This window comes from Xyrauchen texanus, chromosome 48 (genome assembly GCF_025860055.1).
Source record: "Xyrauchen texanus isolate HMW12.3.18 chromosome 48, RBS_HiC_50CHRs, whole genome shotgun sequence".
In the NCBI taxonomy this organism is placed as follows: Eukaryota; Metazoa; Chordata; class Actinopteri; order Cypriniformes; family Catostomidae; genus Xyrauchen; species Xyrauchen texanus.
This window is the reverse complement of record NC_068323.1, coordinates 7,943,591-7,957,840: the sequence shown is the minus strand read 5'-3', so window position 1 is coordinate 7,957,840 and position 14,250 is coordinate 7,943,591. Positions and strand designations below refer to the sequence as shown.

Genomic DNA, 14,250 nt, shown 5'->3' with positions numbered 1-14,250 from the left:
TTAGAACCCACACAGACCACAAGGTGAGCACCACCTGCTGGCCTCCCTAATACCTCTAACAGCAGCAACCTTAGTTTCCCCAGGAGGTCTCCCATCCAGGGACTGGCCAGGCTCAAACCTGCTTAGCTTTAGTGGGCAACCAGTCATTTTTCCTCCATTTTTCATCGTTTGAAAGTAGTTATCTTTCGTAAATTGTCTAGAGGCAGGTTCATCCTTTTGTGGGAAACACGCATCTTTTACACACACGCCACTTTTTGTACAATTTCACACATTTCTTTGTCTTTGTGAGTTGACATGAGTAGCTAACTCTTTGACTCACATGCAAACGAGCTGTCCGAAAGTGTTTGACAGTCAACTGCAACAGGTTACAAACTCTGGTGGGAGGAGTGGGGGAGTTGAATGGCTTCCATAGGGCACTTGCGCAATGTCATGACAATATCGGGGAAATAACATAATAGACAGCAGTTATTTATTTTAATAGCTATAATCTTTTAATTCATTGTTTTGACGTCAAGATCATATGTCAGGCATATGACATGAACGTCAGGGATTCGACTTCTAATAAAGCCTAAGACAAAAGAACATCATCCACACCTCACTATTGACCAGCGGGGTCCCCCTTTTGATGGGGGGCCCCAAGCAATTGCTTGGTTTGCTTGTCCTCCATCTTTGCCTCTGCTTCCGGGTTGCGAAAGCATGTTTGTGAAGCGTATGTGATTGATGTACAAGACGAATTGGTACAAATTCGCCATCTCGTAGTATTGTGACAAATTCTCATGAGACCATATTGGCCTCTAGAAGTGAAATTAAAATATCACTAACACCTCATGGGGATTTGCTGTATCTTGTCGTCATTGATAATATGTTCGTTTTCATTGTTGATGGGCTTTCAATCGGAGATTGCCAAACTGGATCGTTGAACCTTAAAGCCTAGGGCAGTCAAGGGCACTGGTCCCATTGGCCCGGTTGGTAATCCGTCCCTGTGAGAGATGATGCTCATGACATCAGTGCTCATGGAACGTCTCTCGTCCAATCATATTCGAGGACTGGAACTAACTGTTGTATAATAACTGAATATTAGCAAATTAAACAAACAATGGTATGTGGCCAATAAGTAAACAAGCTGTGAACTCAAACCATTGGTTGCTGTGTTGGACAGGGCACCACAGTGTCAGTGTTTACAGCTTACAATGACATCAACCAACAAATGGTTTACTTCCTTTTATAAGCTTTGAAGGGAAGCATTATCAACTGCCATTTATATTGAAATCAGGAAACATAATGCTTTCAAATTCCTCCTTTCATAATCCACAATAGAAAGAAAGTGGAGGACGAGTTGGAATGGCATGAGGGCAGTGGTGGAAAGAGGACTGATTGACAGAACTTAAGTGAAAGTACTGCAACTGAAGAAATAACTCACTTGAGTACAAGTAGAAGTGCTGAGAAATATGATGACTCAAGAAATTATTTCACCTTAAACATTTCATTTTGATAAACTAAAATTCAATTTCATCATGAAAGTCTGCACATGACATATGTGAGAAAGCATCAAAAGCATAACATGACATGTTTACTGATAGTGGCACCTGGTGGCCAAAGTTGGTACCGCATTCCTTTTTTTGAAGAGAAAAAACTAATTTTGGAAGAAAGGAAATTATTTATTTATAAAAAAAATTATTTAAATTATTATTATTAATTTTTTTAAGAGAGAAAACACACACACACACACACACACACACACACACACACACACACACACACACACACACACACATACAGTCGTACAGAGGGAAACAGAGAGAGGCTCCAATTCTCCCTAGAGAAGCCAAGCCGTATTTCTCCAATGATTTGCACTTTGATATGATAATAAATGAGTAAATGATAATTAAATCAATACATGAATGATTAAATATCTAACATATTGAATAACATTCATAATGCAGTTATTAATAGCACATTAATTACACATTGTCATTTTTAGATCATTGTATATTGCATACATATATTGCATACATATTAATTCACATAAATGGATTAACTGAATAATTAAATAAAAATATTCCTTACTACTTTTCTACCACAAAACTGATCAATAGAGATAAATGACAGTACACAAAATACAATATGATTGAGAAACAATCAGCACATTTTGAAGAAAAGTCATATTTGTTTCCGATGAGCACTGGTGGATGAGGCAGAAATACTTATTTATGTCCTTGTACTTCAAAAGGGTCAAAACAAAGAAAAGTCATTTAGTCCACATGCAATGGGATAACCGTTAATACAACAGTAATACAACATTTGACTTTCTAAAGTGTATTAACTTTCTTAATTGTTTTTAAACAATTCAACACATGATACAACAATTACAAATGATCTCTGAACTCTTTGGGTTTCTTGCTGTCAGGTTGATTGACATTATAATGATGGTTGTTGATATGGAGGACCACTATCTCAGATTTGGGCATGTTTAGACAATCAGCTGTTGTAGATCACCATTCGGGAAGTCTCTTCAATGCTTTGGCTTGTGAAAAGCCTTAAATAAAAATGACAGAGGTTTGGAAGGACACGAGGATGAGTAGATTGACATTGAATTTGTACTTGTGGATGAACTATTTCTTTAAGATAAACACAAATCCTTATTAGTAGAAGTTTAACAAGGTGGTGTATGTAACAGGAGATCTCTGTAACTACTTGCAGCACAATTGACAATTGAAGGTTCCTGTGTGACATTTGTGGAAGATTAATGTTGGGAAATCAGCCGTGTCCTAACATTAGGACTGTTGCCTGAGGGGTTGCCTGAGGGGTTGCCTGAGGATTACAAAAAGAGTCCAGTTATAATGATGTCATCAAACAACAATGGAGTGGCATGAATATTTGATCACCAGCAGACAGGAATAGATAATAGATCACCCAAAAATGGAAATCCTGTTCTCATTTTTTCATTGTCATTCAAATTTACATTTAAAATCTTAATGAAATATTTGACTACTGCTTAATATAACATATTAAATAATATAAATACAATAAAAAATATATTTTGTATTATATAAATTTATAAACAACGGTGTAAATGTAACTTTGACTTTTTGTTGACCAAAGAGAGATATTTTAAGTATTTAGAAACATTTTGATATCTAAAAACATTTTAATGTCATTCATATTCAGTAGTTTTAAAGCCTTAAAAGGAAATATTACATCACTATTGTATTATTTGATGTATATATTTGAAGTTAAATATTTTAAATGACTTCTTAAGATGTATGAAGCACACGCGCCTTAAGAAATGTGACAATTTATATGACATTTAATCATGAAAGCCCTCAAACAGACAATTAAGTGAGCACATCATAGCTCAAGTCTTCTGAAGGCATACGATCGTTTTGGTAGCAATTATATTATATGGTGGTCAAATAATTTAAAACATCTTTGTGCACAGAAATTATATGTTTTTTTGTATTATGGGCTAGTAATTCCTTGACTGTCGTCTATTATTTTGAATAGTATGGAAAAGTGACTTAACACACAGTGGCCATTAATTTGTCGATGACCGGTGCATGATACGAGATATTTGTGTTGGCGCTCTTGGAAGTGTCATGACACAGATGTGTTTGCAGCATCAGATCTGTGCAGGTATGCCGTTAAGACCAATCCATAACAGTGCGAGGAATGATTCATGTACAATAAATTGCCTTTCAATGCTGTATACTAAAACATTTACTCACCCTCATATCGTTCCAAACCCAGACTTCATATCTTCCGTGGATCACAGAAGGAGGTGTTAGGCAGTGTATAAGTCTCAGTCACTATTCACATTCATGGCATCTTCTTGCAATACAATGAAAGTGAATGGTGACTGAGACTGAATGTTCTGCTTAACATCTCCTTTTGTGTTCCACAGAAGAAAGTCATATGGGTTTGGAACGGCAAGAGAGTGAGTAAATGATGATACTTGTTGTATTTATTATTGAACTATTCCCTTAATAGTGATGTGACATATGTAACAGATAGTCTGAGTAACCTTTAGCAGCATTAGCGTTCCTTTAGTTTTGTTTGAATAATAAAATAATAAAAATATATATAAAGTCATAATAAGGGTACAACCTAAAGTGGGGAGACAAAATCTGCCATGGTAAAAAATGTCAAGAACTCGTCCCCACTATCTACTGTAAATGGTTTAAGACATGAACTGCAGTGAAGAATATGTGGAAGAGGAACAGAAAATCAAACCTACTTCTTCCTCTTGATCAGAGCTGTTGTTTAGGATGCGACCACTAGATCCCTCTAATAAATAAAAACAATCTTTAATCTTTCAAATGTCCAGTTATGATGATGTCATTAGACAGTATTAGACTGTATGTTAAATGGTTTACACAAGATACAATGAATTGGGGAAACTTCGACTACTGATGTATCTCATGTTTCGCTGACCTGATGTAAAACTTGCACTGGCCGCATCTGGACTTCCATCGGCATCTGCACACAAATTCAAGGTTACCATCAGAAAGACCTTGTGATCTTCAACTTCATCTACTGTACTGTAAGCACTATGTGCACAGAAGTGTTGATTATAAAACATATTTTGGCACTTCTTTTTAACACTGTTTATGCTCAGATGGTTCATATATCAGATTTAGGTCATACTTACTGGTTCTGTTTTGTTGTTTACGGCACATATATATCACTAATGCTACAATTACAATTACAATTACAATTCCAAGGACAATTTTCCAACCATAAAGATTCCACGCACTCTGATCTGTAATGAACAAAAAGAAAACAGTAATAAGTTTATTCAAATGAAAAGTAATTAAAACATTTATAATGTTCTGTAGGCTTATTGTTGTTAATAAATTATAATAAGTTTGGCCTATAAATGTAAAAAAAAAAAAAAAAAAAACGTTTAAAAAATATTTAATTAAAACTTTTATTTTCAGATTCACACAAAACAAAGATGCAAAGTATCGATATTTCTTTTATAGTATTTTATGTCTGATGGAAAAGAAAATTAGAAGTATGATTTTTAATTACTGCAGAATTCAATTCAATTCCAAGTTTTTAATGGCAGAAATAAAACAATAATTGAAGTGATTAGAAGAGATAAGAGATCGCTAGCAGAGAGTGATTTCACTGTAAATAAACACTGATATCAACTGATGACTTACATGGACAGAGTTCATCAATGTTGGGATATGTAGTCTGGTTGGCAAATGAGTTGTTGATCACACAGCTGTAGTTGCTTTCATCTTGGAAGTTCACCATCAGACACAGAGAGACTGTTCTGTTCAGATCAGAGCTGCTTTTGGACGACTGTAAACTGTTTCCTTTGTACCAGGAGAGAGTCACAATCTGTGTCACATTCTCCACTGAACACCCCAAAACACATTTAGATGAACTTTCAGATGATGAAGGACATTGAGAAGAGTCATTGGTGATGACAGGGATCGGCAGACGATCTGTGGATCATAAGAGAAGAAATTAAAGTTTTACTTCAGGATCAATCAATGAATAAACAAAAGACAACATGATCAGTTTTTAATGTTCACAGACATCAAATCAGCTTGTTCAATAAGCACTGAAAAACACTACTGACCAGTAAAACATATTTTAACGAGCAATGCCAGTTAATATAACACCAAGTGACATATAAAACAAACATTTCTGTAAACAGCGTCTCTTCGCTAGCAAGGATATCATGTTCTGTCAACATAATGAGGGGGCAACCCGCTCAATGTAAAGTTAAACAGCTTCTATTGGGTTTCTGACTCTTCATCTAATGTGAGTGTATATTAGATATCATTTTCATCATGTTTCTAAACAATGCTATTCATGTCTTTGTGTAAAACTTACTGAGTGCACCTTTAAAGAGACTTTAAGTCCAGCCTTTTTATAAGGCTATATATGTGGCAGAGGGTTGCACAACACAACCAAATTGTAAAGCAAATAAAAGATGACAATACAACAAAGTAAAGCCACAAATAACAAAATTTAAGCCACAACACAACTAAATGACCAACAAAGAAATATTTATGAAAATACTGTACATATTTGTTCTGACGTGCTCTGAGCAACACATACCTGGTTGAATTTCTACAAGAACTCTTATTGCACATTCATTTTTCAACACATTTAAAAGGCAGTGTTTGAAGCAGTGATGCGAAAATGACATCATAGTACTGGCAGCTCTTTACGTGTCTAGTCATGGGAAAGTATGGAAGGATTTATGATCAAAATGTACTTTTGGAGTAATGTGTACAGACATTACATGCAAAGACGATTTTTGTGTAGGCCTATTCAAGACAACTCCTATATCCTAAACTCCTAAACCTCAAAAATTACTGGACGCACACCCAAATTTGGACTTCTGACTTGTGAAGTTGGGGTAGATTGATCAACCATGACTTCAGTGAGTAACGACACCATTTTCAAGATGGCAGCGACCAACTAGCATAAGCCAGAGATGGGTTTTGTGAAACATTCAAACCAATTTGTGACCCTTCCTTTCGTTTTGTTTAGGGCTCCTGCCACGTTCCAGCGCCTCATGGACTCATGTCTGCACAATGCCTACGTCACCTATCCTACATCTGAAGTCTGTCCTGAGATCATTGAGATGGCCAGGACACACAGCAAACCCTAAGAAGTGGAATTACGGTATCTGGGATTTCACTTGGGGCATGGGCAGGTGAGTCTCCAAATTGATAAGACAGCAGCGATTGCGACCTGCCCGAGACCCAAGACCAAAAAGGAGGTGAGACAGTTCCTGGGGCTGGCTGGCTTTTATTGCAGGTTTGCCAAATATTCTACTCTCACAGCCCGCTGATCTTACTAAAAAGGAGGTGCCAGACCCGGTCCAGTGGACGGAGACATGCCAACAGGCTTTTACACAAATAAAGGTTGGATATTGTGGCGGACCACTCGTACATTCTCCCGACTTCTCTCTCCATTTTATTTTACAGACTTACGCATCGTATAGGGGGTTGGGGGCCGTGTTGTCCCAGGTGGTGAAGGGGAGGAGCGCCCCTTCATTAGCCGAAAGCTCTCGGTAAGTGAGACTAGGTACAGCACGATTGAAATAGATTGCTTGGCCATCAAGTGGGCGGTCCTCACGCTCCAATACTACCTGCTTGAATGGGCCTTCACCCTCTGTTTGGACTACGCCCCACTCCAATGGCTCCACCACATGTAGGATGCCAATTGCTGATCACCCTTTGGTATTAGCTACTAGAAAGCAGTCATCTGCATAATTATATATTTGCATAATTAAGGCACAACACAATGAAATTAAGACAGAACACAATGCCCCCATATTTTTAATTTCTGGGGCATTTTTCCCCAGAGCCCCAGTTAATTACTGACCCTACATGGAACGGTAGAGAAATAGGAGATTTAACAAGTGTTTCAGTGTACAGTCTACAGGTTTAGAAAGGTTTATACATCTGTAAATCTTTAGTTCAGTATAAGCGACAAAACACTTCCTCACTGTGTGCACTTACACTAAACTCAAAAAGCGCTCAACACACCCCACCCCAAGTCTATTTTTATTTCTGACGGGGGTCCCTAATGCCTTATTCGAGAATTGTGTGGGTGAGAAACAGATCTCTTACACTCTTCCTCCTGCATATCGCCCCCTACTGGGCAGGGGAAGAATTTCAAGCAAAAGCTGACTTAAATATTGATCTGTTTCTCACTCACACCTATAATTTAATTTCTGAGAATGTGGATTAAAACACTTTAATTGTGTTGGGTTGTGACTTAATTTCATTATGTTTTGTCTTCATTTAATTAGCGTGTTCTTAATTTTTTTTGTGTTGTGGCTCAATTGCAATGTGTTGTCTTGATTTTACTGACATACTTTATGTGATATGATGCTTTGTTTACTTACCATAGACTGTAACATTGAAACTCAATTGGTAGCATTGGGATAATGTAGTAACTTCTAGGTAATACATTCCAGTATCATTTTTGGTCATGTTAATGATGGTGAGATCTCCTGTCTTGTCATCCAGCACCAGCCTGTCACTGAATCTCTCATTCTTACAGTCATATTTAGAGAATACGTCAATATTTTTCTTGATTTCAGCAATGACAGTGTGTGAAGGTCCAAAAATCCACCGTATGATATAATTTATCAGTGGTTCTGTAAAAGTAGTGTGTAAAGTGACCGAATCTCCTTCCATCACTGGTATCACAGTTGTCCCGTTTTCTGTCTCAACACATCAGGTGAATAAATAAAGCAGTTTCCCAAACACAATTGATCTCAATTCATTTAAAAATGATAATTTCTAAATGATTTTGTCAGTGGTGACTCTCATTAACGAGGACTGACAGCTGATTGTACTGATAGTAGATTGTAAAAAGGAGTATTTAATACACACATTCAGATTTTTTAAATATAATATTTGTTAAAATTAAAAAAAATCAAAAAATGGAACTTGGAAAAGTTAACAATTTTACTGTAAAAACAGCATGAAACACTATCAACAGAGGAATAAAATTAGTTCAAAACGGAATAATTAACACACATCAGCACAGTAAACACTATAACAACTGACATACCCAAACATGCCAGACACAGATCAGTGCTGAGAGATGTAGTCCGGTTGGTGTGTGAATTGGACAGTATACAGTTGTAGTTGTGTTTATACGGATATTCCACATCCATATACAGCCTCCAATTGAGATCAGACACACTGATGGTGGAGACTAAATTGCTTCCGTTATACCAGGACAGAGTCCCCCGTGCCACATTCATCACTGAACACACCACCCCACATTTAGAGCCAGATGAACTTAATGAAGCACATGATGGAGAATCTCTGATAATTTCAGGAGATGGTAGCTGTAAACCAGGAGACATTAAATAAAACATTCAGAAAATGCAGTAATTCAAGAAAATGCTAAAAACAGTGAGCTCTCACTCTGTTGTTCACCGAAATCACACTGGTTATATCAGTGTTGACTTCAAAACACCCTAAAATGTAAATCATTTATAGTTAAAAAACTTTGGGAAACTCATGACTCAATTACCTGTGACACGATAACGAGGTTACGCTTCTAAATGCAGCTGGTCTTCTTTTTTTTTTTTTTTCTAGAGTTTATGGCAGACTGCCAGCAACAAGACATTTTAAACCTCACAAAATTGTTGTTTATTGTGTATAAAATCCTGGCAACTAAGGCCAGAAGACTACAAATTCTATAACATATTTTGAAGTTACAGATATTTAGTCGTTTGGGCCAAGAAGTGTGGATAGGGAACGGGGTGGTTACGCCAATTTTCATTAATTTATCATATAATTCCGTCCTCGCTTTATCAAATTTGTAAATATAAAGATTTACATTCAATCTTCAATGGCCAAACCTAAGTCTGGACAACAATACTCATTGGAATCGGTTATTTCCTGAAATGTGTCTACCATGAGTTTTCAAATGTGGCTGTATTGAGAAAAGATGTCTCCCCCTACTGTCTTCTTCCCATTGTTGTTGCCACAGTATCCCAATACCAGACACTAGTTTACTTCTTAATATTGTTCTTCCAAATTCCACTCTAATGCCTACTTTCTCTTGTTTTATTGACTCTTTAGGAAGTTTATCTGCTTATTCGTTGTCCTTAATTGCATTATGTGCAGATACCCATAAAACACTAATGCCACATTCTGAATAAGTAATCCAGTGCAATCTTAAAAACAGATCTAAAGTAAGATCTGGTCTTGCAGTGGATTGTCTTTTCTTTATACAGTTTAAAACTGAAGAAGATTGAGAGCAAATAACATCCTGTTTAGTCTAACATCCTCTGCCCATTCTATCAAAATGGCGACTGTTTCAGCTGTAAAAACAGACAAATCATCATTTAGTCTACTACCATATCTTCATCTTAGTTGAGAAATGTTTGTGCCTCCACGAGGCGGTGGAGGCACAAACTCACGGCTAAAAATCCTATAATGTGTCTTAGAAATAGATATTTTAAAACCCCATTTTGTTGCCCAGTTCTCCATCTGCAACTGGATCAACAACATGCTTTATAAATGACACGATCATGCATTTTTGTTATAGATATTAAAACAAAGTGTTATTATGAAAGATAAATGACATAAATTGAGAAATAAATATTCCAAGAATGGCATTTGTTATCTTTTTAGAACAACTCTAATAATTTAAAGATTGTTTTCTTTTCATGGATATTAATTCTCTTGTAAAGACAAACTAAGGCTTTGACATCATATATTTACACGTGCGTTCGTCCTAACAATTTGAGAGATTTCAGAAGTCCTGATGACATTTCTGATAATAGAACATAGTGAGCAACAATGCTTTCTGGTTTTGCAAATATATTCTAGTCATTTTTAGGGGCCGAAGGTTGAATGATTTTGCGATTGAGATGGCTGACTTCCTGTTTAGTTCCAAGGCTGGTGACAAGGTTGCACTGAAAGTCATCAAGACAAAATGTCACCGAAAATAATGGGTTTGGGTTGTTTCTTACCAAACCCTGTTGTATGCATTAAGAAGACTTGGAATATGATGCACAAATCACAAGGACTACTTTTATTATACTTTTTTATGCAAGTGAATGGTGACCAGAACTTTGAAGCTCCAAAAAGCACATAAAGTCAACATAAGATTAATCCGTATGATTTCCAGTGGTTTAATCCAGATCTTCAAAATCGATATGATAGATGTGGGTGATAAACAGATATTTACAATATTTAAGTCCCTTTTTTTTACTATCAATCTTCACCTTTGACCAGCCCGAACCAGTAGGTGGTGATATGCAAGAAGAATGTGGGACGTGAACGTGAAAGTGGAGAAAGACATGAAGTCATACACATCTGCATGGCATGAAGGTTGAATTTTTGGGTGAACTATCCCTTTAATGTAAGCCACTATCCACATTGTATTGAAAAGAGGAATCGGTGTATTAATTTAAACATCTCCATTTGTGTTCCGCATAAGAGAGAAAGTCATATGGGTTTAGAACAACATGAGGGTGAGTAAAATAAGCCAGAATTTTTATTTTGGGTGAACTATTTCTTTAAATGATATCAGCGATACGTTTGGCCGAACTATAATATGAAAACTAAAATAAAAGCAAAATAAAATACAAAATATGAAACACTGAATACACTAAATCTAAACTATGAGTAACATAACAGGAGTGAACGTTAATGAAAATTAAACTGAATTTAAAGGACAAATTGAAAATAAAATAGAAGAAAATCAGAAATATAATAACCTTGTTGTTGAAATCTCCCTCCATTTCTGACACAGTCTTCACTCCGTCTATCGCAACGCCAAACACACCTGGAACACAGACAGAAATTATGCACAACATAAAAGAAAACGCTTCTAACTGACAAACTGCATCATATGGGTTGAATAGATATATTAAGTTAGAACAAAGAGAGAGAGAGAGAGAGAGAGACAACAAAGTACAGAAGAATTAAGCAGACTTAAAGTTCATGAATTTAGTTTTACAATAAACAATGTATAGGCTAAATCTGAATAGAAATATTTTCTTTTTGTGCTAAACATTCAAAAGCTGAAACATTTGTCAATTTAGAATTTACCAAAGAACCAAAGTAGAGCAAAGTAGAGCAAATGAAGAGAGTCCATTTCTCTAAACAGCCAAGAATGAAACTATAGCTTTTCTTTGTCTGAACTGACTTGTTTGTCAGAGCAACCGCCTACAATTTGTTTCGATTTAAGCAATTTTCTTTCTCTGTTTTACCTCTATTCTCTGGAGTGTGTTTTTGTAATTTTATCAAATAATAAAAATACTACTGTATTGCATTGTTGGTAAATTAATAATTAAATCAATAATTGAAATGTTTAAGCTTGAGAAGAGAAAGTCCTCCACCACATCCTGTTTACACACAATGTGCACACATCACAATCGGTTGCAAAGTTTCCGTGCAATTTCAAAGAATGTGAACGGGGCCTTTAAGCTTCAAAAATGATGCAAATGCAAGGCAAGGCAAGGCAAGTTTATTTATATAGCACATTTCATACACAATGGTAATTCAAAGTGCTTTACATAGAAGAGATTAAAATAAGAATTGGAGAAAGAAATAAGAATAATTGAAACAGTTTAGAATATAAAATAAAATAAAATACAGTACAAACAGTGGGACACACAGTGGCACAGTGCTCATTCAGTAAATGCACAGCTAAACAGATGTGTTTTGAGTCTGGATTTGAATGTGACTACTGTAGGAGCACATCTGATCTCTTCTGGAAGCTGGTTCCAGCTGCGGCGGCATAATAGCTAAAAGCAGACTCTCCTTGCTTAGAGTGAACCCTTGGTATTTCTAGCTGATGTGATCCTAATGATCCGAGTGATCTGTTGGGTTTATATTCAGTGAGCATATCTGCAATATATTGAGGTCCTAGCCCATTGAGTGATTTATATACCAGTAATAATACTTTAAAATCAATCCTAAATGTAACTGGGAGCCAGTGTAAAGACCTAAGGACTGGTGTGATATGTTCATATTTTCTGGTTCTGCTCAGAATCCTGGCAGCAGCGTTCTGTATGAGCTGCAACTGTCTTATGGTCTTTTTGGGAAGGTCAGTGAGGAGTCCATTACAATAATCCACCCTGCTGGTGATGAAAGCATGCACAAGTTTCTCTAGGTCTTGACTGGAAACAAAGCATCTATTCTTGCAATATTTTTCAGATGATAGTATGCTGATTTATTTATTGCTTTGACATGACTACTGAAACTAAGATCTGACTCTAGAGACACACCAAGATTCCTGACTTGATTTTTAGTTGTATGACCCCTAGCGTCAAGGTATGCATTCACCTTGAGAACGTCATCTTTGTTTCCAAACACAATGACTTCAGTTTTGTCTTTGTTTAACTGAAGAAAGTTTTGGCACATCCAACTGTTAACTTCATCAATGCATTGGCACAGGGAGTCAATGAGGCTGTAATCATTAGGTGATAGGGCTAAGTAGATCTGTGTGTCATCTGCATAGCTGTGGTAAGCAATTTGGTTCTTTTTCATTATTTGGCTCATTAGGAGCATATACTTATACAGGCAAATGCACCAGAATAAAACCATCAAAGTGCTCCATATGACTTGTGCGTTAAATACATAAACACTACAGGCCTACATGAGCCCTCTTTAACCATATGTTTAGTCACTGAAAACCTCAACATCCAACCTAGCTTTCCATGGTGCAATCATGAGAGAGGTACAGTAGCAATGTCCAATTCAAGATCCTCTTCCGAGAGTTTTCCAATAAATGGGTTAATCCGGTTCACAAATCCAGACTGTCTGATTTGTTCCAAAGATTTGCACTGATTCGGTTTCTGGGTTCAACTCACTGACTCAATAATCTGGAACTGTGGTTAATAGCTCATGAGGAGTTTAAAGAGGAGTGAATAACGACCTCAATTTCAGCCATTTCCTCATACAAAGCTGTTGTATCACTTTAGAAGACTAATGCATGAGTATAATGACCACTTAATTGATACTTTGATGGTGCTTAAAGAACAATTCAAAGAATAAATTATGTGGTACTTCAAACCATAAACATAAACAAAGTGCTGAAGGATCCTGGTAATGACGCTGAAGGTGATTATGGTGTGTATTACTTTTATTTACTTTTTTTAGATAACCTAGTGCTGCAGAACCAAACTATGACACAAATCAGGCATGTAACTAAAAATGACGTCAGATGTTACGCTTTAAGCCTGGCCTATAATAACAAGAATATGGTACTAAATTGATGTCTTTACTAGTTATGTGACGTTCGCCACCGAGGCTTCGATGCTTGTATAAAAAAATTAAATAAAAAATAATAAAACGAAACATCTCACAGGGAAGCACAGCGACGGAGCTTGATTCGTTTCCCCATAACCACGTGATCTGTGACGTCCGAAGCTTCGCGTCCGCACACAACCACGTGACTGCTTCGTATTTCGATTCCAAAATCGCGCGAATCCCTTGCGCAGGTTCCGAGTGTCATTCGCTTCGGTAGTGAAACAGAGGGTGAGTTATTTTGTTAGCATGAAACTAGCCAAGAAAAGAGGCAGCATTTTCAGGTGGTGTCAACAAATAAAGTAAGTTTAATAATATACATAATAATAATAATAATAGTAACACGATTTGATAAGAATAAATCCTAATAAGAATAAATATTTAATTTATATGTAGTTTTGTGTATATTCAATGTGTAATAAGAATATATTATGCAAAATAATACATAATTTATTTGAAAATATTACATGTACTCAATGTTATGCAT

General features: G+C 36.3%; 1 protein-coding gene across 1 annotated transcript in view; it reads right to left on the bottom strand.

Moving 5' to 3' along the window:
- Nucleotides 1-13,860, bottom strand: part of LOC127639485 (uncharacterized) — a 124,763-nt gene extending 110,903 nt beyond the window's left edge. The window contains exons 1-2 of the mRNA XM_052121536.1: nt 13,742-13,860; nt 11,228-11,295 (exon numbers count right to left, since the gene is read on the bottom strand). Coding sequence (XP_051977496.1) covers nt 11,228-11,295; nt 13,742-13,817 — 144 coding nt within the window. The 5' untranslated portion in view covers nt 13,818-13,860. The remainder of the gene's footprint in view (nt 1-11,227; nt 11,296-13,741) is intronic.
- Between the last annotated feature and the right edge of the window lie 390 nt (nt 13,861-14,250).